This window comes from Larimichthys crocea, chromosome I (genome assembly GCF_000972845.2).
Source record: "Larimichthys crocea isolate SSNF chromosome I, L_crocea_2.0, whole genome shotgun sequence".
Lineage (NCBI taxonomy): Eukaryota > Metazoa > Chordata > Actinopteri > Sciaenidae > Larimichthys > Larimichthys crocea.
The window spans coordinates 37751554-37778847 of record NC_040011.1 but is presented as its reverse complement, the minus strand read 5'-3'; the positions used below and the strand labels follow the sequence as shown (position 1 = coordinate 37778847).

General features: G+C 42.8%; 2 protein-coding genes and 1 long non-coding RNA gene across 5 annotated transcripts; 2 read left to right on the top strand and 1 right to left on the bottom strand.

Moving 5' to 3' along the window:
- Positions 1-1505: 1505 nt before the first annotated feature.
- On the top strand, positions 1506-10962 carry fhdc2 (FH2 domain containing 2). The gene is made up of 12 exons (XM_019272539.2): positions 1506-1736; positions 2846-3433; positions 3535-3596; positions 5235-5337; positions 5630-5715; positions 5948-6048; positions 6337-6407; positions 6615-6722; positions 7144-7214; positions 7690-7807; positions 7929-8093; positions 8195-10962. Exons 2-12 carry the CDS (start codon positions 2963-2965, stop codon positions 10109-10111), a joined length of 3273 nt encoding a protein of 1090 aa, XP_019128084.2. The 5' UTR covers positions 1506-1736; positions 2846-2962; the 3' UTR covers positions 10112-10962.
- Positions 7991-13647, bottom strand: LOC113745849 (uncharacterized). Its single transcript, XR_003462454.1, has 3 exons — positions 13338-13647; positions 11035-11382; positions 7991-8100 (listed from the first exon to the last, which is right to left on the bottom strand). It is a non-coding gene; the product is annotated as an uncharacterized LOC113745849 (long non-coding RNA).
- Positions 12922-16702, top strand: rhogd (ras homolog gene family, member Gd). 3 transcript variants are annotated; one of them, XM_010736217.3, is made up of 2 exons: positions 12922-13052; positions 13654-16702. In XM_010736217.3, exon 2 carries the CDS (start codon positions 13683-13685, stop codon positions 14256-14258), a length of 576 nt encoding a protein of 191 aa, XP_010734519.1. In that variant the 5' UTR covers positions 12922-13052; positions 13654-13682; the 3' UTR covers positions 14259-16702. The 3 variants fall into 3 exon arrangements, with proteins under 3 accessions (XP_010734519.1, XP_010734520.1, XP_027135035.1); XM_010736218.3 differs by having other exon boundaries at positions 12931-13052; positions 13663-16702; XM_027279234.1 differs by having other exon boundaries at positions 13038-13102.
- The last annotated feature ends 10592 nt before the right edge of the window (positions 16703-27294 follow it).

The window sequence follows — 27294 nt, the reverse complement described above, 5'->3', positions numbered from 1 at the left end:
ACTTCAAAGCGAGATTAAGAATGAGAGATGGCGAAGGGCTAGCACTTGCTGCATATTTGCAACCACCCCTACACACTGAAAGGAGGAGCTTCTAAAGACTGTTGGGGTCTAGTGTCAATCCTTATTTCTCCGTTGGGAGGAAAAGGTAGCAGTTCCTCCAGGCATCAAAGAAATGTCACGCTTATGATACACCAATTTTTCTTGAGTGCTGAATCAAGAAATGCTCCTACTTTCTACCGGCGTATGTCTACGTAGTGCAATTTAACTTAAAGCCATGGGTTCCCTCTCACGCTGGCTACAGGCTCACACACAAATCTTACACATGAACACCCTCGTGCACATTCATTCACTGGAGAATGGGCCAAGTAAAGCACAGGCTCTCAAGCTCACTGTTATGCAAAAAGGGGGTGGGGGGGACTGGTTGGGAGTGGGTCTGTAAACACATCACAGACTGTTTTGTCTCCTTGTAATTTAACTGTCTTGGTGAAGCAAGTCAGAGATGCCAAGTTAACTCCTTACTCTTAATTAATCACTGTCGCCATGTATGTGCACATGAATGCTGGCATAATATGTGGAATCGTGCAGGGTTATTTAGGGCCTCTACGGACTATAAAGCTGTCGTCTTTCAACAGTGGCATTTCCTTGTATTCTGAGAAGTGCACTGTACTCTGAAAAGTGAGTGACTGAATAGAAAGTGAAGTTTCCTGAGAGAGGTTTATCCTGGCACGGGTACACTATAATGTGTCCTGCTGCACAGGCACAACAAAAGCCAGATCTTTGGGGTCATAACCCCCTAATTACTGCGGAGGCCAGAAGTGATGACGACTGTCTGTCACCGTGGTCTGTGAAAGGGGCTACCTGAGCCGGACTTGGGAGCACCAGGTGACGGGAGCCAGGAGCGCTCCAGCACCTCGGATGAAAGGTCAGTGTTATGGGTTTACATCCCAGCACCTGGGCCATTTCAGCACCCGAGAGGGACTTCTGGTCTCTTAGCTTTCACCTACACCCCGTTCTCAGTTCAGGGAGGACATGCAACATAATTTCCCATGTCTGATAGCCATCTGCTCCCTCTCTCAGGTTCTCAATCGCATACTCTTCTTAGCCTGATCAAGGCCTTCTGCACCAATTACAGATCAGAATCCTGCCCACTATGATGATTAGCTCTGAAATTGAGACTTATCAAGTTGTCAGTGCAGCTCCTGACAGCAAGCTTTCGTGTACAATCCTATCTGGACTTGGCAAACATTATTAAAAGAATTATATGAGATATCAAAGCAATTTCTCTGAAAGATTCAAACAAAACAGGAGTTTAAATTGTGCCGTTTGTGATACTTTTCTTCAAACGTTTCCAACCTGGTAAACATAACTGAAATCCATCCCATCACAACATCTTCAAAGTGGACTAAAGTAAGTGGAGTTAAGATCAAGTGTACTCCCACCTGAAAACCCTAAAATCCGCCCTTGGGAAAACTGGGAGGATACAACAAGGCATATCGGTCCGCGGGTGCGCGCCTGGCTGCGCGTTCCCGGTGGACTGTGTGGAAGTTTCCCTTCAAGTTGAGGAAGACGAGAGGAGGACTGGAGCGAGTCACCGGGAGAAAAGGAGATAAAGAAAACCAAAAAACTGGGATGGAAGCGTTGATTTAGGAAAGTTTCATATAAAATTAACCCTTTGCTTGTTGGTGTTTGTGGAGTTACCCTCACTGGACTTGGAGAAGCGGAGGCGTCAAAGGCAGGTAAGTGAAATAACTTGATTGGGTTGTCCTGATTTAGAGACGTGGAAATCACGCGAGTAAATTGAAGAAAATTTCTTAACATTAAAGTTAAAATTGACAGGGATGAAGTTGAGTGTTATGAGAACTGTTTTCCCGTCTTAAAAAAATGTCAACATGGAAAGAAAAGTTCATTAAACCTCCTGGAAAAAGTTTTAATCTGGCGTTAATTGCGCGTTTTTTTTTGTGGGATTGGCTCAGCCTACTTTCTCGTAACTGCTCACAATTCGGTTTAATTCTTGAGCAATAACATTTCAAAATGATTTTTCCCATGTAAAGATACAGATCTCATGAAATGATGGAGGGTGAGATCACAGGCGGCGCTTCTTTTCTTTTCTTATTTTTTTTTTTTGCAGCGCGCTCGTGCGGCGCTCGGTGGAAGCACGATCAAGCGCATCCCTGCAAAGTTTCACACTGGTTGTGATTCATGGAAAGAAGAGAGTGAGCCAGGACGAAGGGATTTTTTTTTTTTGGCCAAATGCAAAGCCATGTCATGATGAAAGCCTTTCCTCTGCACCAGACACCTGAAACCTCTGACTCACTCCTAATTGCATTACTAATCCTGTTTTAAAACTTGCTGGTGCAAGTGTGCGCAAACCAGATTTCAGATGTTAACCTCCCATAACTAAGGAGTATTCAAAGTCATGATTTCTGAAGCGGCAGACCCCTCTATTTCTCTGCTTTGTGGTTAAACTGCATCTTGTCTTGCCTGTGGTGCGTCCATATATTCTAATTAGAAGGGAGAAGGGGTGGTGGAGGTGTGTGTGAGCATGCAGTGAGGTGAAACTGAACAGGATGGGACAAGCTGTTCAAACAGCTTAAAGAGAGGAGGGGAGAGCTTGTCTTGCTCAGCTAGTACTTTCCCTAAAACTCCTTGAACTTCCACAGAAAGTTGAACCAGGGGTTACATTTCTAGCTCCAGCTAGTTGTTAGATCCTGGCGATGCCAGGTGTCAGATAAGCTCAGGTTAGGTCTTAGGCTTGCTGTTGCAAAACAGCCCCCAAAAAATCTCTTTCTTTCTGTGCTCGATAATGTCTGATAAGATGTTTGTTTTTTGCTGTCTTGTTTCTTAGGCTGGACTTATTGATGGACCTTTGAACTAGAGCTCATTGCAAACTGGAAAAGACGTCACCGACTGACGGGGTCAGAGACTGGTTATCACCCCTCCCTTTTACACCCAGACAGCCTCTATGCTCATCAACCTGACTGTGGCCATCAAGGAATCTCGTGCCTTTCATGGAACACAGCTTGCCCATCCTGACGCTGTGGAAGTGACAGCCATGGATTCGCGTCCAGTGCTGGTCACCCCTCCGCCGCCTACCCTAGCACCTCCACCACCTCCGCCTCCACCCCCTCCTCCTCCTCCTCCTCCACCCCCACCTCCACCGTCAGCGTCCTCCTCGCCGTTTAGCCGGACGGACAGCGCACGTAGGAGCCGCTTGAGGAAGCTGAACTGGGAGCGTATCCCCAAAGAGAAAGTGGAAGGGAGGAAGAGCGTATGGACCGGGGCAGCTCCAGGTGAGGACGAGATCCCCATAGACCTCCATTCTCTGGATGAGCTGTTCGGTCAGAAGGACAGCAAGCCTCAGGACAGAACTAGCACCCTGAGACGCAGGTCTGCTCTGCTGCGCTGCAGATCCCCCCAGGACAGCTCGGAAGAGGTCAGATAACGATGATAGCAGTGATAACTGTAAGCCAGACATAAGGACAGTTAGATCTCTTCCACCTTTCCTCCCCTTAATTATGCTTTGCCTCTTTACAGATCTCCCTGTTGGACTCCAAACGCAGTATGAACATTGGAATATTTCTACGGCAGTTCAAGATGTAAGCTTCTTTATTCCTTAACTAAATCTGATAAGACGATCAGTGAATAAGTGGATGAAATATGAGGATTTGTTGTCTTTCGGTTTGGTCTATTTATCAAAAAAAAACAAGACAAGACATGAAGACATCATTTCCGAACAGTCTGGTACACTTGAACAGTCTGAGCTTTTGGCCTTTTTGTCTGCACTTGCTGGAGGTCACCATCAGTCAAAACTGAAAGTAGTTTTAAGAGCAGGAAACAGAAGTGTGTACAAGTGTGCCCAGGGGAGCAGTACTTCACTTGAGTTCAACTGTGGAGTGTGCGGCCATATATCAAAGGCTGGTCGTTGGGTGCTTGTGTGTGTGCACAGTTTGTGTCAGAAGTGTGAAGAGAGAGGAGGATGTCTGGTTGTTTGGGAGGGGATACAAGTATATTGCAGGGGACAGGTGCAGGGGAGGGTGCACTCTGGAGATCTTAAAGGAGGGTGGTGGGTAAGTGGCCGGGTATAGCCTTAGGAGTCAGAGTTGACACCTGCTGATGCCCTTAAAGACTGTCTAATGTTAAACTACCCCCTACAGAGAGAGACCCCACTGGTGGCTTGTCATATTCATCCATCCCTTAAAGCCTGTTTAGCATGTTTTCCTGGCTCAAACAAAGCCGCACTTCTCTCTCTGCTGAATAGAGCCGTTTACTAATCGTTAAAGTGAGCTTACATACATGGCGATTAACATTAAATGCTGAAAATCGTGACGTGCAGCATTCGCTGGTAGGCGGTAGAAATAATCACACAAAGACACAAAGGAAAAGAAGTGCTGAGTTGCTATTTGTCATGCCTCCACGTGTGCATGAAACGTTAACGAAGATTCAATTGTGTGCCTCTTAACTGAAGAGCGGTTCTTTTCTAAACCAGATTTGTCAAGACTTGCAGGGGAAGCCATTATGTAAAAAAGCCTCTCTTAAGTACACAAACGTCTTGTCGGGAGCTTATTTGCCTTCTCTTCTAAACACAGACAGAGCTGCTGTTCAAATGTGGGTGTAGTTTAAACAAAATATGGTTTTGTGCTATCAGACATGTGAGTAGTCGCTTGTAGACTACTTCACTCAGTGTTTTGTTTTCAGTAGAACTAGCCGGCACAAATAACACAAGACACAATAAGTGTGAAAGGAGTTCTTTATATGAGATTTTATTTTCAGTCTACCTTTAGATGTCTTGATACAACTGTAAGGGAATAAAAGCCACACTAATGCACATAATGGAGTATGAGCACGTGTGATGGGCTGTAAGACGAGGAGAAGGAGGAGGAGGGGAGAAGATAATGGAAAACTGCTGGAATAGAGGACAGATGTGTCACGCAGAGGAAGTAAGTCAGAGGTCAAACGTTTTTTTTAGTTTCTGCTCTTTCACCTTGATATCCACAAAACCTTTCCCCTGAATGTCTGCTTTGTATTTGCTGAGTGGATATATGCCACTTTGTGTCGCCAGTGTGGCGTCAGTCAACACTCTCTGACCGATAAGAGTCTAAATATTGTGTGATCAAGGACAAACAAACCGCTGATATTGCTCATAACACTCAGGGGGTGTCATGCTTTTTCTCAGGCTAAAAAACTCATGCATGTTAACAATGATGTCATACCAAAAATGTGTCATTTTTCCACAGGCCTCCTAAGGAGATAGTTGAGGATATCAGGCAGGGTGCCGGGGACCGTTATGGAGCCGAGAAGCTCACAGAGCTCTGTAAATTGCTGCCGGACAACGAGGAGGTAGATTGACTTTTTTTTGTTTTTTTGGCGTACAAATACAACATTGACAACCCCCTCCCCTCTCCTCCCTCTTCTCTTACTCATCATCTGGCTCTGGTTTGGATAATCAAAAGTTTGCCATTACACCATGTCGTAATAATGTGGTCTGTTTTCGGAGAGAGGGGGACCACACTAAAAGATATTGGAATTGACCGTTAATTGCATGTTGTGTTTTAGTATTCTAGATTAAAAAAAATAAATAAATAACCAAAGGCTGCTTTCCAGATTTTACTCAACATCTGTTCTCTCTCAGGAGTCTCGCCTGAGGAGGTTCAGTGGGGAGCGGAGCTGGCTTGGACAGGCCGATCTTTTCATCCTGCTGTTGGTGGAAGTCCCCAGGTATACCCTCAGCCCTTGATTGGATAAAATTACCCAAAATATCCCCAGTACTTTCCATAGAGATTGCTTTTTCACGTTTATCTGTGTGTGACACATGTACTGCTCACGTGCTTCACCCCGTGATGACACATGTTTGTTTAACTGATGATTGATCAGGAATTTTTCTTTGTCTCCGTCATCGCTCACCCCCTGTCCATCAATCCATCCGTCCCTCTCTTTCCCCTTCCATTAGTTTTCGGCTGCGTCTGGACGTCATGATCCTGCAACAAGAGTTTGACCCTGCTGTAACCTCTCTGTGTGTGGCAGCCAGATGTCTGAGGGAGGCGGCCAGAGGTAATGTTAACAGCAGGGAGTTGTGTACTCCTCCACTATAAAGATCGAGGTCTGTGTTGGCCTTTTGAAATGCTCCTCTTTAGAATAAGCCTCGTGTGGTAAAGTTGGTAAGCATTCAGGGTGACTTTTGAAAAAGGAGAAAGTTATCAGTTCACCAGTTAGCTTGAGAGTCTGTTCTTCAAAGTTGCTGACTCATTTTAAGGCCTTGTATCAGCTGCATACACATTCATTACTCATTATTCTTCAACTTTAAGACACAACATTGAACTCTGTCTTTCACTTTCCTAGAACTGCTGAGCTGTCCTGAATTACACTCCATCCTTCGTTTGGTGCTGAAAGCAGGGAACTATATGAATGCTGTGAGTGCTTCTTTATTTAATCTTTTCTTTTCTTCGGCCTGACAAAGCAGAATCACTTCTTTTATCTGTGCATAATACACCAGTCGCAATGGGGTCTGGGCGTGTGTTCAGAGACGTCACTCTGACTGCGCACCTGGGTTTTGTATCATTGTTGGTTTAAAGCTGTCACATGTTGTTGTTTTTCTGACCCTGTATGTGGCTTCTCAGGGTGGATATTCAGGGAATGCCGCTGGTTTTCGAATATCATCGCTGCTTAAACTGGCTGACACCAAAGCCAACAAGCCGGGCATGAATCTGCTACATTTTGTAGCTATGGTAAGATCTGAATTATGAGTGTAATAAAACCAAAAAAATCCTGTAATATCATACATGTACTGAAGAAAATAACAGGAATTGTTCATATTTTGCTGACTGAAAAGATTGAGGGATACTACAGTTCTTAAAATGAAGAAATACAAAGTAAAAAAAAAAACATGATTAATGAAAATTTAAACATTTTCGAATATATACGAAAACAACCCATCACAAGTTTGATCGATACTTTATGGAGCATTCAAAAAATACATGAGTTAAGAAAAACAAAGAACTGTTTTTGCAAATTAATCCTTCGATTGTATCTGACCTCCAAGTGCCAGACTGCTCCAGAGAGCATATGATTTTTTTCAACATTTGCAAATGACGTGTTGCTTCTTTTTTAAAACAATAGCTGGATAATAATTTGTGTTCGTCTCCACAGGAAGCTGTGAAGAAGGACCAGAGTTTACTCTCATTTCCCAGCCAACTAGGCCATGTTGGCTCCGCCTCTAGGTCAGTCTCTTTCCAAACCCTCAGATCCCATCAGACCCTGCAGTGGCTGTGTCTGAGGGAATATTTAATAACATCAATACACCCCAACAGGATGCTAAAACAAATAGAATGTAAATCTATTGCATTCTTGTATCAGAACAAAGCATCCAGCTGCTAGCAATAGTTAGGTGCCTGAATGAAAGTGGGTCACGACAACACTGATACTGCAAGTCAATATTTAAGCTCTGCTGGAAAGTTTCTGGAGAGTTTCTCTGCAGAGCAATGTACAATGTACAAAAGTAAAGAATACTGCACTGCAATTCTTTTTAGTGCATGGTCCATCCATAAGAATAATTAATTTCTGGACAATTTGGATAATTTGCATTAATTTATTACTTATTTTTGGTTATGAGACTTTTCACAAGACATGTTACACAACTATTTCTGTACAGTTCTTATTCTAATTGTGTATTATATGTCCTCTTCTTCTCTGCAGGTTGTCCGAGGAGTCTGTGCTGGAGGACTTGTCCAAGTTAAAAAGCAGAGTCGTGGCCCTCAAGGCAAACATCCAGACTGAGGCAGAGATTCAGCAGCATACACAACCTTTCCTAGAGGTATAAAATAGTTTTAGTGGTTTCCAATCCCAACTGTATTTTAAGGTAGCATAATGACTATACACAAGAATGGAGAGAACCTGTTTCAAAAGATGACTGTGTAAACTGTTTCTGCGTGCAGGTGGCTGAGGAACGTCTGAAGGAGGCAGAGGATGAGGTGGAGGGCATGAAGATGTCTAGTCAGGCTCTGGTAGAATTCTTCTGTGAAGATGACAGCACCTTCAAACTAGAGGAGGCATGCAGGGTCTTCCATTCATTTTGCCACCGCTTCCAAAGGGCTGTCCAGGTTAGATCTAGAAACCAATGGAAATATCTTTTAATAAAAACAAATATATTGTCCAAAAAAAAAAGACTGACGAATAAATAATAATTTTCCTTTTTCAACAGGAGAATGCAGAGCGGGAGCTGAAGGAGCAGAAACGTTTGGAACGTCAGCGTGAGATAGGAGAAAAGCGTCGCTCTCTGGCTGTCTGTACAGGGCTGGACATGGGCCTCAGCCTTGCCAGAGAGCCTCAAAGTCAGGAAAACCAAGATGAGCTGGAGAAACTCCTAGAGAAGAACTTGAGCTACACTTGGAATCGACGTAGCTTGAGAAGCTCGGACTCTCGCAGACTTTCCCAAAACCTCCACAATGATACCCACCTCCATAACTCATCCATGCTCAAGAGCTTCCCCGAGCTGGGCAGCAGCCCAACGTCAACCAGTTATCACTCTAACAGCTCCTCTGACCATGAGACTGACAGAACATGTTCCCCCATTGACCAAGAACCTGTTCTGGGTAGAGGGAGCAGGTCTCAGCACAGCGTGGGTGCAGTTCAAGACTCACACGTTGCTACATTTAGTCATTCTCAGCATGGACGTAGCTTCACAGTCAAGCATCACGGGACTGACAGCATTTCTTATTTGCTGCAAGACAAACCGCAGGCAACAGGACTTGAAAAAGAAGCTGAGACTGCACATGAACACGTTGTTTCAATGACCACTGAATCTTCACCCAGTTCCTGTACAAACTCTGCTGCTATCCCCACCGAAACACCTGCTCTTTGTGTTAAAGGCCAGACATCCACTCATAGACATAGGTTTGGTTTGCCGGTGACAAACAATACTTGCTCTGTTCAGAGTAAATCTAATGACTCTTGTTTCGATGAGTCTGTACCTCACTCTATTCATACAAGTGGAATACTTTCTCACAGTGACTCCCGGGCTAGGTCGTTAAGGTACCAGAGGTCTGAGAACCAATCACCGTCATCTGTTAATGTACCAGAGAGGTCACAACCACAGTCCAGAGAGATTCCCACCATAACACCAACACCAACACCAACAACTGCTGTGATGCCTGATGAAGGTTTAACAAAGCACACTAACACTGAAGTGGTGTCTACACCTGTAAAAGAGAACTGGATGCCCTCCAGTCTACCGGAGTTCAGCAAATCACAGCCAGAGGAATACTCCGACTTGCCAGATCCTGAGAGGGAGACGGCTAGGTCATACTCCCGTGTGGGGGAAACACTGGAGTGCCACACTCTGGTGAAAGGCCTCCGATCCTATGACACCTTGTCACCCCCTACATCCCCGCTCCCACGACCTGCACCAAGCCTCTGCTCCAAGTGGAGGAAAGAGAGAGAGGTTGACCTTCGAGAAGGGACAAATCCAGGGTCTCCTACATCAAAGGAGGAGGCTCGAACTATGAAGATCCCCGTACGTAGTGGAATAGGGGCCAAAAGGGGACTTGTGTCACGCCCGGGACCCTCCAATAGCACGGGCATTCCCAGGGTGCGCTCCAAAACTGAGTCTCCAAATGGAACCACAACCCCTGCTAACCCACCCCCTCCCAGCCGGTTATCTACCCCACGCAGCATATCCATGCGCTCATCTCCCATCACACGGCCTGCTGCTGTTCAGACAGAGGTAAAACGCAGTAATAGCACACGGGAGAGGACTGTGAGTGAGACACAGACTCCAGGGAAGCCCACTTTGACCCGCAGGACCTCAGACAGATCTTTGCCAGAGAAGGTCTCAGGCAGCACCCAGCCAGCGTTCATCAGAGGAAGTCCTCTGCGTGTATCAAAACGACTCGCCCCTAACTCCGAGACTCAGGTGCCCTCCCAGCCTCGCACTACCCACAGCCCGTCCTCCGCCACTGCCAAGACCATTCGCACAGCTGTCATATCTGCTGCCCGAAATAAAACTGCCAAGACAACAAGCACGAGCACCTCTCCCACTAGCTCTAAAATCCCCACAGCTTCACGGATACCTGGTCCCAAAATGCCTCGTGCTACTGCAGCTCAGCCACTTTGGAGGTGATGGAAGTGGATAAGTGCCTGTACTGTGCAGTTTTATTCATACTTCTCTTGTCTTATGGGTTTCAGTTTAAAATATACAGTGTGACCATCAGTCAGATTTCTGGTCTTCAATCATCTCTCTGTCGTCTAAATGCAATTTATATGAAATGTGTTTGTAGTTTTGAGTGTTTAGGTTCTACGTATGTGAGAGGTGGCTGCACTGGGAGTATTTGGGACACTTTATCTCATATGCTTCACCCAGTAGTAGAGTAGTACATCCTCCAAATCCTACCTCTTTTTACGTATTTGTGTCCTTTGCAGGCAATAGGACACCACAATAAGACCCATAGTACAGTAACTTGTATATGTAGAAACTGTTCATTCAAACCAGTAAAACACAACCAAGTGCCTAGGCCAGTTCAAGTGCGCTTTGAAATAATTGTAATTTCAGTCACCGTTTCAATTTCTAGCGTGGAAAAAAAGTTGTTGTTTTTTTAAATCTTAGGCAATAGTACAAATGTTTTGAATACTGTGACCATTTTGCTAAGGGATCACAGTGTTCTCACACTTGGATGTCTTAAAGTGTGAACTGAAGTCGGTACAAAATTGAACCTCTTGTTGAGAGGCCTCATTGTTCTGATGCACTTTACAAACTGAAGAAGAGGCCGTGATGAGATGATTACTGTAATGTTTGTAATTTTTATTTTATGTCAAAAGATTCTATAACTTTATTGAATAGCGTTGGTTGTTATTCACTGTATTATGTGGATTTATAAATAAGAGAAGATGAATAAAGATTGTGATCTGAATATTAGTCTGAGAAAATTCTCATCTGTTGTATTAAAAAGTACCGGTCTGTGTTGTTGATATATGTTTACGCGTGCTCTTCAGTTTTGTATTTAGGTGAGCACTTGCTCTGACAGCTTTCACTGGGTCTCCACTCACCCCAGTCAACTGTTGCTCTTGCATCTTGCTGTCCTCTGTGTTCTTGTCACCCTCGTTTTCATCTCCCTCCTTCTCATCTGAACTCCCTCTTGCTGCATCTCTTGACACAGTCAGCCCATCTCTGTCAGTGGCTGTTGTCATGGAAATGCTACAGACGTCCCGGGGAATCTCCTGGCAGAATAGTGAGGTGCAAGGGTTGGGGTGGAGGGTGACAGTGGGTGTAGGGTCCCAGTGGGAATTCTCTCTTTATAGGCTGCAGTGACGCCAGAACCTCTTGGGAAAGGCAATAAACCGGTGCCTCTTTGTGTTCTTGAGTGTCCGGTTGTCGGTCAGCGCTGGCCTCTTAACCTGGTTCAGTGTATAGAGGTGACATCATCAACGGGTCTCCAGGGGTGCAAGACGGAGTAGTCTAAAGTGATCCCTCTTTTAGCTGCCTTCATGTATTCTGCATTGATCTGAAAGCACTGGCTTAGTGAGAATAAATTATATATGGACTATAAGACCAATGCTGACTACAGAGAGGATGCATACAGTGACTTGCTAGCATTTCTTGGTAAGAATGGCACAGGTTCAACATAACGAGCAAAGTCAAAGATGAAAGTGTGTATGCGTCCCTGCGTTAATACTCTGAAATAAAACTGAAAAGTTAACAGAGTGGTAAAATCCAGGAGCAGCCACCTTCACCTGCAGTGAGACTGAGTGTTGGAGTGGACTCTAAAAGTAAGATCACTTTTGAGAGAGAGAAAGGTTATACATCAGTCTCTGCGTTTTCCAAGGTGCTAATTATGTAGTCAAGGGGTCAAAATTTTGTCTGATATCATCTCTGCATTACTGAAAGAAAGACATGTTTATTCAAGGAAAATATCATGGCAAACTTTGTTCAAAATGTGGAGCAGTCATGGAAAATAACAAAGTACATTTACTCAGGTTATCCACTTAAGTATTTTGAGGTAAATGTAATTTAGTTTAGTATTCCAATTGCCTGCTTCTTCATACTAATAGTGAAGTATTCATTTCATTATTGAACAGTTGCCTACTTCTAACCTCATTTATTAGACAGACAGACAGACAGACAGACAGACAGACAGACAGACAGACAGATAGATGTCTGTCTGTCCCAGCACCCAGTAGCAGCAAGAGACACAGCAAACATACATAAATACATTAAAATTAGGCCTATGAAGATACATTTGAATTTAAACTAAATAAATAGGGAGCTAATCGGAAATTAGAAAACTATATACAATTAAATTTGACTGTAGAAAATGAATGAATTAATTAATTAATTTTATTATTCATTTATTCTATATACATTATCATATAAAAAATTATCGAAGAAGATATAGATATAGATATACTACTACTTTATTAATTTATTAATCCCCTCAACTGGGAAATTCTTTTTTCACTCAATTTTTTTTTTATTTACATGCATTTCTAACCCCAAACACTAGACTGGCGCCCTGCGAGCAGTTGGGGGGGGTTCAGTGTGGGACATATGAACTTTGACATATTTATTATTTATTATTATGATTTTTTTTTATTTTATTTAGTATTTAATATTCTGTATTTTATGTTAAAACATTTATCTGTTTTTTTTGCTGTTACAGCTTTGGCAATGTAAACATGTTTCCCATGCAAATAAAGCTGAATTGAATGAATGGAGAGAGAGATCTATAGATATATATATATATAGATTTATAACTATAGATATAGATATAGATATATATATATAGATATACAGATGTATATACACACACACATACTACTACTAGTACTACTACTACTACTACAGTATGATTATGAATGTAATGGAGTATTTCACACAAAGGTCACGTACGTGAAGCATCGCAGCTTAAAGTCTCCATCTAGCGTCGCACAGACAGACCGCCACAGAAAAGAACTACAACTCCCGGCATGCATCGTTTCCGCATGTCGCCTTTTACGTAATGGACAGCTCCCCGGATGCGGCTGTGATTGACTACACCAGGCAAAAAGAGATCGAAAGCCGAGTGGCGGTAAGTCCCCAAAACCCTCCAAATCTCACCTTTACAGCAGAGTGCCGCCTGTGAGTCACACATTAGAGCAGGGTATAATATTTAGAGTGACTTGTGGCAGGTTATCGGACCGCGGACACACTTTTTTCGAGAGGTGGCTCATAAATAAACTTTGTTTGCTAACTAGCTATCCCTGTTAGCCACCAACGGCGCTAGTTCCTTAGCTCGGCGCTAGCCGCTCGGGGGGGAACGCCTAGTATCATCAAGTGAGCCGATAAACAGCGGATAAAACGGAGCTTTACTCACGGTTCACTGGTTGTTCGCTTTGTTTAAGGACTTAACTTCACAGCTGTTGTTTTAATTGATGGGCACGGCTGAGATTAAAGCCAAGCTATTTAAAGGTTAATTACGTTGGCGGCGGTTGGTTAGCTCGCCTGCTAATTGGGCGAAAAGCTGTTTGACTGTTTTTAAAAAGTCACACACCGACGTTTTTATCGTTTGTTGTTAAAAGTTTAATAAGTATCCGCTTTATTAAAGGTGATAAATGACTCGGACTGGCCTCTCAGAGCTTGGGGAGTTGTAATTCAAAGTTACCCAGGTGACCTTTCTCCTGTGTTGTCAGGTGCTGCAGCCCCAGTGGTCGTTGGCAGGATGCAGACCATAAAGTGTGTGGTGGTGGGTGACGGGGCAGTGGGTAAAACCTGCCTACTCATCTCTTATACCACCAATGCCTTCCCCGAAGAGTACATCCCCACGGTGTTTGACAACTACAGCGCTCAGATGAGCGTGGACGGCCGCACTGTCAGCCTCAACTTGTGGGACACGGCGGGCCAGGAGGAGTACGACCGCCTGCGCACCCTCTCCTATCCGCAGACCAACGTTTTCATCATCTGCTTTTCCATCGGCAGCCCTTCCTCCCACGCCAACGTGAGGCACAAGTGGCACCCCGAGGTGTCTCACCACTGCCCCAACGTGCCTATCCTGCTGGTGGGCACCAAGAGGGACCTGAGAGGCGACGCAGAAACAGTGAAGAAGCTGAAGGAGCAGGGTCTGGCCCCGACCACCCAGCAGCAGGGCAACGCCCTCGCCAAGCAGATCGGGGCGGTTAAATACATGGAGTGTTCGGCTCTTCTGCAGGACGGCGTCAGGGAGGTGTTTGCTGAAGCTGTGAGGGCGGTGTTATATCCTGTAACGAAAAAGAACCCCAAGAAGTGCGTGCTGTTGTAATAAATGGTTCCCGCGTTTGGACTGTGGAGAGGGATGATGGAGATCCACAGATGCAAAGGAAGGCCGAGGAACAAAGGTCGTCATCTGGCTGCCGTCTCACCACCTCCAGCAGTTCAGACTTTTGTTTCCAGCTCCTCTGTTACTCCTCTCTTCCTTATTCATCTCCTGGAGGATTTCACCTCGTTGCCATCATCGCCAAAGTGACTATGTTTTAAAATGGGGGCAACTGACCGTATCTCCTCTATTTTTCTTACATTTTTAACTTTCGATATTTACACTTTTCCAATTTTTACACCTGTTCTAGATTTATAGCTTCTCTGCTTTGCCTTATAAAATGCTGATCATGGTTGTCACAAGCCATAATAACATCCAAACCAACCAACCAAGCTACCCTGTTTGACTGGAGAGAAGAGATCTGCCTTTTTTTTTGTTCAGGTGGAGAAATAATGACTACCTCATACTCTCACCTAGGTTGCATCTCATGAGTCTCAAGCAGTGCCACCATCAAGATGCTTCGACTTGCCTATTTAGATGTAATGAACAGCCAAGTAGAGGGTGAACACGTTTTTAATTTCAAGCAACTTGAGTCCAGACAAGGTGTGATGACTCCCGGACGAATGCCAGTACACCATAACCAATATGCACAGATTAGAGGTTAAACTCCCAAGCTGCAATTCCCCTTGTGCTCAGTCTGGCATGTTAGAGCTGTCCGGCAGGCTGCACTTCCAGCCTCTTGCACTGCTCTCTCATTGCCACGCATGGAAGAGCCAGTAGGCCTTTGAAGATAAGCCGGACCCATTAAAAGCAGCCGACCGTTTGCCCTCTTCTTCAGCAATAGAGGAGCAGGTGTCATAAGGCGCCTGCCAAATTAACCCACGCTGGTACACGGTTTCTCGAGCTGACATATCAGAAAGTCACGTTGTAGCACAGCTCTCCTGTCTACGTCTTAACTCTTGATGCTCACACCGAGTGCCATTAAAACATGCCTAAGAATGACTTTTTGACGCGGTGGGGTCAAAGAGACTGTGTTTTGTCTAATAATGTTGAATTTACTCTGTAAATGATTTTTTCTCTCCTCAAATGTTTTTAACCTACGAGTGCGGTTATGGCCAAAGTTGAATATATTTTTTTGTAATAGCTTATGTTTATTTGATCAGTAAGATGTTTGTGTGTAATAGTTAATACTCAGATTTGATAAACACCATAATGCACCCCGTGTCAATTACATTGTTGCCTTACATTTAATGTCAGCAGACTTATGACCACTGCGTGATTAAATCAGTATAGCATATTAAACCAGAATATGTTTGTACTGGCTTGTGCTAGGCTATATACACGTATTTTCCTATATTTTCTTGGTTAGTGAATTATCATTTCAACTTTGGAAGAAGCACTGTGTCATAGCTGCCTAGTTAATTTCACAACTTAATCAACAATATAGAAGGAGCCTTTTATTTGGTCAGGTGCCTTTTTATCGAAACCAAAGACCATAGCAGTGCTCCTTTGTCAAACCCAAAGGTTCTCATTATAGTGATGCAAGTGTCACAAGACCTTTTTTGAAATGCAGGTCCAGCCAACTCTGGGTTTCATTTCTGACATTTTTTCCGAAGCTTTCTATCTTAGTTCCTGCCAGTAAAACACTTCTCGCAGCCCTCTTTGTAAGACACAGGTGCTAAACTGACAACTTGTGCAGCAAGTCTGAGCGTTTGTGAAACTGAAGACATGAAACGGAGTGCACATGGCGCACAGCTCTTAACAGATTGTGGTTTACATCCCTGCATTGCATGTTGCAGTGAGGGCAAGGCACGAGCACATCTTGCACATACAGTTAGTAAGAGCTGCGTTGGTGGAGCGTGCCTTGTCGCCTCTGAAACTTTTATACATTTTATAAAATATTTTTTTAGTAATGACTGGCTGCTAATTTGTGCTCACAGCCGCCAGTAATACCAGCAACCCTTTTTACTATAGTTATTTTCATTTACTCGCTCGAGCAGAGTGTATTATAAGTCAACCTACATTGTGGCCTGTGTAAAGTTTAGAAAAACCGAAGCGCAACACGAGCAGGAGACTTTGTGTAACAACAGTGATGCGGTTTGAGATCTGCCAAAGGATGTGTGAAAATTTCCCAGATGGGTGTGTGGAGGGTTGAATGTAAGTGCATAATATGTCAAACTGTCAACTGTGGTGAGTTTGTGTTTTTTTGCCGTGTCCTGATTTCACTCAGATAATGCTGTTGAAGTGGAACATACACCTGTGGGCTCTCTTGTCTGTGTCCCGGAGCTGTATGCTACCGTGTGCGTGGTACTACGCTTTTACACTGGGAACTTGATTTGTAGAAATCTGTTTGTAATTGTTTTATATATAACAAAAAGCATATTTGTATAAATGAACTAACAGTGAGATGATTTTAAATTATGCCAAATAAAATGGTGGTTCAAACCAGACACTGTTTGATGTCGTTCTGACTTGATAAAAGAATTTATTCCGCGCACGTCAGCACGTTACTGCACAGATGTACGCTAACAGTGGAAGAATGAAGTCACACTGAGGTGTTGAGTCACACATTTATACACAGCTATTTGTATTTTCAGCTCAGGAAACCACACTATGTTTCCAGTAGCACACATATTGTAACTTTTCTGTCACATGAATGCTATTTCAATTACCATGTCCGAACACTAGATGGACACAGCCCTCTAGCTCAGCTCCATAGGATCCAGAATGAGTGCCATTCCTCAAGGCTTGTCTTTTTTTTTTCTGTACATTTGGAGTTAATGGTCTATACCCATCCGGTTTTCAGGGCCATCATTCAACTTAGCAGACACCCACAAGTTCAATCAGTTGCAGGGGTTTAAAAACTCCACCCGCTGCTTACTCTGAAAAATTCCCTTGACCTTTATGGGTGGTGGCTCTGACAAATGACAGATGTGTTCAACTCCACAAAAGGCTCATTACAACATCACTGCGGCAACATTTAAAACCCATTTCCTCTGTGGTCTGTCTAAATGTTTTACAGCCAAGACAATGCCAAACGTATGTTTACAGCCTGTAAATGTTTTGTTGCCACCTCCGTGCTAGGGCTTGACAGTTAACTCTGCCAAGCATGGGTTGTAAAGGCATTCAGGAAAAACAGTGTTTAGAGTAGTGTGATGTTTAAATAAGACGAGAAAGGATGGGAGCATGTTGCCGCCTGCAGTACACTTAACTAAGGCTGGCAGATTAATGAGATTTAGGCCAGCTGAGGAGATCTGTATTTAGCTGAGTGTCCTGCAAAAGGAGTGATGTGCACTGGGCGTATTTCAGCTCTCAAAACAGTTTTTCACTTTCTTCCACCCTCCTTCCTTTTCCGTTTTTTCTGGTACGTGGATATTGTTATAAGCTTCATTTGATTGTTGATAGTTTGACACAAGCTTGAATTTTCCAGCTCTTTGAAACAGGTTGAATGAAACCGTTGTCATAGCAACAAGACCTTAAGCCCAAACCTGAAAGAGTGCAGGCTCATTCACAGCCAGGTGGCTCATGATCGAGGCTTTTTAGGTTGAACCTCAAAACATGAACCCATTTTCAGCTACAAAAAATGTTAATACATTTTAAAATGAGAACATGACGGCAATTAAGAAACCATTATAACTTGATGGTAATTTTCTCATTTTTAACAATAATGATAATAATAATAATAATAAAAGATAAGGTACATGGTGACAAAAAAATAATTTGGGGTACATAGAGGAAAAAGAAAAAACTTTTTAACTTAATAAAAGACAGATAGAACAAGAAAGGAGTTTGTCATTTGAATACCAAAATTAAATTAAATGTTCTTTCTCTTTCTGGCTGGATTAAAAACAATTACCATGCATATTTTCATAAATCATAGGTAAATTAAGGCGTGATTCTCAGTCAGGGAGTACGTCTAATACAGCTAAGAGACGGTTTATTGCCTGTTTTATAATCAATACTGCTGCATCTTATTACCCTGGAGAGAACCTCACTAATGGAGCACAAACATCGACTTTTGCTCATTATAAATAATTATATAACATATATAACAGTAATGGAAGTGTGAACACGGGAAACAATATATACAATACGAGCGAATGTCTGTAGATTTTACAGTGAAAAGCTGCCAAACCATGACAGTAAAAGGCTATTTGTCTTTTTTCATTTATTTGGAATTTTTTAGTATTTTATATTAGACACTGTTACTGTACAGTAAAACATTGTAATATGGCCTATTTTACCATCTTTCATGGTTTGACAGTTTTTCGCCGTAAAATCTATTTAAAAATATGGATTTGACGGTAAAAAAAACTGTCAAACCATGACAGTAAAAGGCCGTAAAATAGAACTATGACATGAAGTATGACTGTGCTTTACTGCATACAGTCACATTTCAAAACCTATATTTATACGGCTTTTTAAAGGACTTCATACTGAATAAAGTACTATTTTATATTACATTTAAAAATATGGAACAAACAACATATCCTATTACCATAATATTAGAAAAAGTTATACTGCATTCATTACAGTAAAATTCTGGTAGTTTTTTACCATAAAAAAACAACTTTCCTTTTTTTAGTGCACATAGAGCACAATAACAACATAAACAAGCAGTAACACACATAAAACTGACTTATGCCTGTGAGCGTGTTGCCCTAGTGCATTCTGGGAGGCTCCCCTCTACACACCAACATCACATAAGTGCTGGTCATGGTTTTAACTTTCTACACATCTTTATTTCAAGGCAAATCCTCCAAATCATCCAAGATGAACTAATCAAACATTGCTTAGTACACCGCCTTTGTATTTATGTTTGTGGCAGACACCAAACCAAATGTTTAGTTCACTGTGCGTGATGTAAATGTACAGGTTTTTCATGTTTCATAGGCACATAGCAAACCTTGTGTTTGAGCGTAGCAGGAGGTGAGATTTTCACCAGCAGATATCCTTTCAGTGACTCATCAGTGTGGAGCGAGTGGGAGTGCTGGCCTCCGTCGGGACCTTGATCTCAACTCCGTCTATCTCTCCTCAATCTCCCTTGTTCCTTTCCTCCCTCTTACTGTCCGTTTGATGATGTGCTAGGTAAAGCCAAAAGGCCGGGCAGCTCCCGGGCACTATTCAGTCAAGGAACTGGGGAGATTCCTCTTCTTCTCCTTGTCTAAAGATGAAAAAGCAAAAGGCCTTGATCTAATAGGTGGCTCGCAGCTAGACAGAGACTGAGAAAGCTGCGGTTCTGAATTCAAATCAAACTCTTCCAGCGGTAGGAGTGGGAAAATGAGATTGCAAAGGAACACAGGGGGGAGTTAAGGCCGTTGGCTGTGTTTGCAACAAAATAGGACTCCTCATAGCGGAGGAGAAAGAGCGTGGTGCTGAGACTAATCGAAAGCTCATACAGTATATTATGTTTGAGTAGAGGGAACTTTAGTGAAGTTGTTGTTGAGATACAGTTATGAGACAAGACTCCAGGAAGTCTATGCTGTATCCAGCATAGAAATAGCAAATAAAACTACAACTGGTGTTTTTTTAATTAAGTGTTAATTAAGAGGTGCTTACAGGTGGATTTTGTTAACTCTGGACAGAGACGTGTTAGTTTTCCCCTCACACTAAGGTAAGCTAATGCTTGCTGGCTTCACACACACACACACGAGGGTTCTCATATAACTCTTTGCAAAGGGCTTATTTCCTAAAATATTGTACTACTTCTTTAAAATGAGCAGTTTGTTTTAATGTTTGCATCAGTGTTGCCTGCAGGTCTAGGGACAAAACAAGAACTAGCCCAAATGAAAAAAAAAACAACCTGTAGGCACTGAACTATTATGAGAGTGTAAAGAGAGTGAACACAGGAGCAGAACAGAGAGAAGAAAAGAACAGACACCCAGGTCTGCTCAAGTATTAATTATGTTGGTTTTCAGCTTTGAGGTGGGAAACTGCTCCCTGCGAATCACTGTAAGTAACAGCTCTGGGAACAGAGAGTGCACATGTGCCCTCTTCACATTCTTGTTGTTCAAATCCCTCCTCTAAGTACGTCTGAGGAACCAGGGCTGCTTAGATGTGTTATGTGGCTGCCCATTGTTGATGCGCAATCCTTCTAAATCCACAAGAGGCTGTTCACACGCTGTCATTCGCTGATGTCTGTATCACCACAGTGGGGAGAGGCCAGATGGCACGGGGTGCCAGAGCAAGTCAACTCTGACACTTTTCATAAGCACACTCACACCGCCGCAGGGTTGGAGTGATGAAGTGAGAAAAGGGAAGCGGGAAAAAAAAAAGAAAAAGAAAAGGTCTTTGTGGACAAGCTGTGGTTGAATATAAGTGAAAGCAATTGATGAGCTGACTTTGAGCTTTGCGGTTCTTCATTAAAGATTGGATGGGACGTATGATAGACCACACACTGAGAGTCTTTTGCCCTACCTAATTATGAGCCATAACTTTGGTTTTATGCTCTATCAGAGCTGTCACAACCCTAAAATGACAAGACAGCATGAAACCAAACACTGTTAAGACTACACAAGCCACATTTCCACATCCCTCTCCCCCTCTCTCTGTCTTAATTTCGCTTTCCGGTGTGCATCACTGTCAGTTATCGCCCGCAATCTGTCAGCAAGAGAGCAGAACCTTTTCACAAACTTGTCAATTCAGGTAGCAGGCAAAAGGTCACTCAGCAACTCTGAATACATCTGCAGACCTCATCCTGGTGAGAGTGCAATCCGACAGACGGATAGAGATAGATGCTTCATTCCAGGTATTTCTACCATTAAGTGCAGCAAGAGTTGATGTTTCTGGGACTGTGGCCTCGATGTGTGTCGAAACAGAACATCCTGTGCTACCTCGGTTACTGCACTCCTGCAGTGCTGGCGCCTGCTTTGATCTCACCCTTCTTGTCTTTAAGGAGCAGATTTAACCGTTCTGCTCACATCGAAGTAGATTGTGTGGTCTAACCAGGTGGAAAATACTTTCTAGAGGACAAGGGAGCTATTTTTCTTCCTATCTGGACTTGGCAGCTTTCTGCAGTCAGAGGCAATCTCTTTTCAGTGTAGATCTCTGCCCTTCAAAATCCACATCCACTGTTATTGGTTCAGTTTTATTTGTCAGAGGTTTGTTGTCACAGAGGATGACACTGTTAGAGCACTTGCAGGCAAGAGTCCTAACAGTTCAAGCGTTAATCCAATTGTCTTTAGTCCCATGCGAGGGAAAGGGGATTGGGTTCTGTGTGTGTGTGTGTGTGTGTGTTGGTGTCTGAGATGTTTATGGATTACTGAGAGGTCAGTCTCTGCAGTTGAGCCTGTTCTGGACAGAGAAGACGTCACTGCCGTGTTGTACTTGGCTCTCAATGCATAAACCTCATAGCCTGCTGTAGAAGTGTGGAAGCTGCGTTTCAACAAAAAGACAAAGTGAATGATCGTCTTTTGATTTAAAAAAGCTGTTTTGTTCTCAGGGAGTCTGACATTTATCTCAGTGTGTTGCGAAACAGCAGTTTAGTGTGTCGACTGTCATTATCATCAGTGTCTTTTTAAGCTGCAATTATGTAGCCAGTGAGAACTAATTCAGATAAAAGTCAACTATAACTTTCCCAGGGGTAGCAGCTGCTCTCAAAGACAGAAACACATTTTTTTCTGTCCTCCTTTATTCTTTCTCCCCCTGTTCTTAAATCTTTGTTTCTGTCTCCAATGGTTACGGCTGGCTCTGTTGTGTTTATATTTTGTCCTGTTTTCAACTTGGAAACCCAAAGGATCCAGTCATGGGTGGATTCATATTTTTGTCTTCCTTAGAAGAATCTGAATTCATATTTTGAAAGGTTTGGGGAATATGAACTATAGACAGGCCAAAAATGAGTGAGACAACAGAATGACAGAAATATTAGACAATGGCAAACCTCTGCTGATAAAGATCATGAGATTTGATTGAAAGCTTCTGAACAGCTAATGGAAATTTTGGCCAGACTGTTGTTTAATCAGATGTGAACCTTGAAAAACAACCTCTAAGTTGAACGAGAAGTCCCTAAACTTCTCTGGAAAAAAAAGAAAAGAAAAAAGAAATGATTGTTGCAGGTCATGTTATATAATAAAGAGCTCCGAAACAACTATTAAAATGTCCTTGAAGACTTAACTTGATTTGAAACTTTAAAGCTGTGATCACTGAACAATAAAAATATTTAATAAGGCCAAATTACTGAAGGATCTTGACCCCAGATATGTAGAAAAAAGGGAAATAAACAACACTATGTTAACAGCTTTCAAAGAAAAATGTTCAAGTGCAGTGGCATTTTAATGGCCAGCTTTCAGAGACCTGACAGACTTACAATTTACTAATGAAGGCTTTGACTTTGCCCACACAATGTGTTATTCATCTTTCCTAATCAGGACCCATTAAGGATTAGTTAATCTCTCCTTTTTTTGAACTTGCCTGGAAATACTTTGAAACAGCTCTTAGTGTACAGTACAGTATGTGTCTCATGTCAAAAAGTATGATCACACCCAATGTTTACACAATCGACCTGAGTCCAGTTCATCTCAAAGGTGTTGGTTGGGGTTGAGGGTCAGTTCTCAGTGCAGGCCAGACAATTTTTACAACAGAAAACCATTTCTTCCTGAGCTTTGTGATTCTCACATGGTGTGAGACTTCTATCTTTCTGTATCTAATGCACATAAGCACATACATTGGGAAACATTGTAGCTAATTGAAATATTCTACTAATATCCATACCAAAGCGTTGCTGTGATTTCAGTATCACAATCCTGTTGAAAACTCATGAATAAATAACAGTTCTCCTGCCTATTTGGTTTGATGTTTTATCTATATACAAACTGAAATTTCATGCTTAATATCATGCTTCCTATGCATGTTCTCGAACATAATGTACTGCACACATATTGCATGCACAAATAAGGAGCTGAAATAGACTATACATGTACGCATCATTTAATAAAATGCACATCTGTAGAAATATTGACTCGAAATACTTCATCTAGCCATGTTATCTTTGCATAAAATTGTCCGGAGGAGTTCAGCATGCGTGCGTGTTTAATGTGCGTGCAAAGCTGTGTGTAGACTGTGCATGTTTCAGTGCTCTAATAGATGGTTTGCCTTTATAACATGTGACATACTGAGACTGACAGCTTTTTCTGTGACCATGGAAACGGAAAATTAGCCCGTTCACTGCGGTGAAGCACTCAGAAGTGGGGTTTGAGCAACAAGGCTACGGTAATCTGCAGGCTGACACTCACATCCTGAAGAGCGTAACTGAGGAAAGAAGAGGAGAGGAGGAGGAGGAGGAGGAGGAGGAGGAGGAGAGGACAGGTGGCAGATAGATGGAGCAAAACACAAAGATGAGAGGTGACATGTCACATGTTGACATTTCACTGTGCATATTTCACCCTAGAATAAGATGTATTGTTACCCTCAATGAAACTTTCTCTCCCTGATCGAGCTCTTCTACAGTGAAGTCTGAGGTCTGGTTGGCTTGACAAGAGAGAAATGTCTCCTCCAGATGTCGTAGCTGCAGCTTAGTAGTGTGCGGTTAGGCTCCCAGGATGACTTAGGAAGCAAGCTGTGTACAGTAATTGAAGCTGGCTGCCCCTGGGGCTCTGCACTAATCGCCAATAAAGTCTGCCTCCTCCCCACAGCTGCCACCAGCGCCCAGCGGAGTGTGTTTGACCCCTGCCTGCCATCTCTGTGTGGTCCCATAATGAAGGGCAGGATGACTGTATGAACTCACACACACATGCACATTATACAGTACAGACAGGAGGCTTCACTAAAACACATGAATATACACATGCTGTACACTGTAATTACTGTATGGAGTCATGAGGTCAGTCACACATTTTCCCTCACAGCACTTCTGCGACACCCTCCAGTGTTATTTGTTCCCCCCACAGTTTTAATTTCACAGCTGAAGAGAGGAGACAACTCTGTCTACTCGGCCCTTTGGAAAATGAACAAGATTTATACTGAATAAAACATCCAGTGCGAATCCCTAATGCCCACAGTGCTGAGCTGAAAGTAAGCCTCAGAAATAAAAAGAGGATCAAGAAAGGAATCTATTAAGTCTGTTTACTTTCATACCCTTTATGACATGCGCACTGTGACCTCTGCTCTCATGTGCTTTAAAAGGTATTATCTATCTATCTATCTATCTATCTATCTATCTATCTATCTATCTATCTATCTATCTATCTATCTATCTATCTATCTATCTATCTATCTATCTATGATGAAAAATTAGTCCCCAGGCAGCTCCAAACAGGATGTTGCCATGACATTGTTGGCCCCTGAGGTCACAGGAAAGTCCTGGTTCTAATGAACTGAAACAAAATAACACCACACAACACAAAAGCACATTAAAAATATATAATATAGCGACACCTCAATCATCCCCTACTCCCACCTTCTAGTCTGTCATCGCATCATGTGATGTATAGCCGTGCTGACAGACGTTTGAAGGCTGCACTTGCTGAATGCTGAATTGCTAATATACAGATGCTTAGCAGGTATAATTGTGAAAGTGTAAGCGTTCACTAATTAGCAACACAAAGTGTTATTTCAGTCTGGATCCCAGACTGTATTTGAGGTGTAAGACTTGGACTTGACTTGTGAAAATGAGGGCTTGCTTGACTTAGACTTGTCTGCTATGAGACCTGACTTGCTTGGCAATCAGCTGCCTGAAGACTCGACTTGATTTCAGATTTGAACCTCTGCCAAACTGTCATTAAAGATTAATGGCATAACCAGGATGTGTGCGAACTCACCACTCTCAATTCAGGTGAGAGAAATTCTACTGAACCAACCGACTGACAGATGATGCCAGATGCATGTCTCCAGTCTTCAACATGTCCTGTGTCCGTGGTTAACCTGTCATCAAAAGTCAGATTTAGAGACCACATCACATAGGTGATGTGTTCCTTCCCCTGAAAGAGCACCTAAAAGTCAATAATCTAAAAAAGGTGACCCAACAACCTAACAACATTTAAAATATTGTGTTTTCTTGATGAGGGAGTGTATTGACAGTCTTGATTCACTGAACAGTAATACTCAGCAGGGTCTCTTTGATCCAGTTGTGCTAAATGCACTTGAACAGTGAGGAGGAACCTATCATGAGGCATATAGTGTGATGAGGGGAGATGTAGTTCCAGATGACTGTAATTATATGCTCAGTGCTGCTTCTTTCCAATACCAAAATAGATTCATGATTCACCAGCCCACGCAGTGTCCACACAAACACTCACAGATACGCACACACACACACATTCAACATGCAGCCACACAAACAAACATGCGCACACCTCCCTAGTAATCAACTCTGATGGAACACAATTAATATCCAATTCCACCAGCCTTTGTTTGCGGCTGTGGATTTAAAAAGAAATGAGGAGCTCCCGAGGGAATTGACTCATGAAAACCAATATTTAGTGTGGTGACATTGTCTGCATGAGGTCAGGGATAAAAGGACTAAAGAGCTCAGGTCTGAATAGTCTTTGTGACGTTGAACACAGACTGATGCATGGAAAAATATAGTATAGATTACAACAAAGCCTAAAATACCCTTAGTGTTTTTATTTATTGTCGTGAGAGGTCTTTACTACGCCAGAAGCCTCAGGTGTTGGGAGACACAGAAGATTCCAGTCTTAAGCTTCCAGTCTGGCTCTTGATGACACACCAGTGCATACCCGTCCGATTCATTCGCCCTACTAGTTTTCAATCAATAGCAGAACCGGCAGGGGAGGGAGAGGTATCGTGGCTTCTCCCTGTTTCCCCTTTAAATCAGACTTACTATGCAGGGCAGGAAGACAACCCCTTCATCCTTTATCGTGCTGGAAAGACAAGCTCAAGGAATGCCTCAAGGCAAACTGTGTGCTCTGCACTCTTCTGCCTGCCTGCCTCAGCGATAAACTGTGTCTTTGTAGCCTGCAGTAGAGTTATGTGTTTGTCAGTATGTTTGGCCACTGTGGTTAGACATTAAGATAGACTGGTTCCAGGATGAAGGACGATGGGATAGGAGCAGTTTAAAAGGCCCTTATGGCTGTTGTATTCTTCCTGATAAACCGGTGAGGTTTGACCTCGAGGGTGCGCTGGCTTTTGGACAGCTGTTGAGGTGTAACTTTATTTATCTCTGATGAGAATCATGCTTCCTGAGGACAATTAATCGGGAAAAAGGAAAATCTTGCAGTAAAAAAAAACAGGACTCTTAAAACTGCAATGTTGGTTTTTTAGTCGGTCCACAACTTAGGTCCAGACTGAAATATCTCAGCTATTTGACGTATTGGCATTCAGTTTTGTACAGGCATTCACAAATCCCACATGATGAATTATATTATCTCTGATTATTTCCCAACTTTGTCTCTCGTACAACCACAAGGTTTGCAATTTCAGAATTTTCCTGGATGGATTGTCTTGATATTTTGTACACACATTTATGTTCCCCACAGGATAAATTGTAATAACCTTGGCAATCTAAAGCGCCATCAAAGTAACAAAATCATCTATCACACATTTGTCCAACACTTTACTAACTACTTAATCTTGTTCTATATTGCGTATGATCATGTGTGTATATGCAGATATTTTAATGATGCATATTCTACTTTTTGCAGCTTGCAGGCATTACATTTTGGGTGGTGTTTTTTTTTTTTTGGTGGTTCAGCACTCCAAAGGGAGATATTATAAGACACGCATAAATAGTTTGTTAGAGAGAAGAAAAAAAAAGCCTAGATACTGTATTGCACCATCCATTCCACAAGACTAATTTAACAAGACTTTTGTCTGGTTTTAAAGCCAAGCTTTTAACTTCAATATATCTGTCTGCTTTAACACCACCTTTTACTTTATCGTCCTCCTCCCTCCTCTCCGTTTTGCCAGAGAGATGGATGGCCACAGATCAGGATGGAGGCGGCTGCCTTGGACAGCCTGATGGGGAGTGTGAGTGAGCCATCACTCTTGTAATGAGGTGTTGGGACTGAAACTAGGTGAGTGGGCAGCGAGGAGGCAGAGGAGAAGGGGTGGATCAGCTCGTCAGAGGTCAGCTTGGAGGTCAGAACAG

What these genes read in the sequence shown, in the direction of transcription:
- fhdc2 (XM_019272539.2), top strand. Translation starts at nt 2,963, where the DNA reads ATGCTCATCAACCTGACTGTGGCCATCAAGGAATCTCGTGCCTTTCAT. An exon ending in CTGTTGGTGGAAGTCCCCAG is followed by an intron (nt 5,716 to 5,947) that starts GTATACCCTCAG and finishes CCCTTCCATTAG; the next exon opens with TTTTCGGCTGCGTCTGGACG. An exon ending in ATACACAACCTTTCCTAGAG is followed by an intron (nt 7,808 to 7,928) that starts GTATAAAATAGT and finishes TTCTGCGTGCAG; the next exon opens with GTGGCTGAGGAACGTCTGAA.
- rhogd (XM_010736217.3), top strand. Translation starts at nt 13,683, where the DNA reads ATGCAGACCATAAAGTGTGTGGTGGTGGGTGACGGGGCAGTGGGTAAA.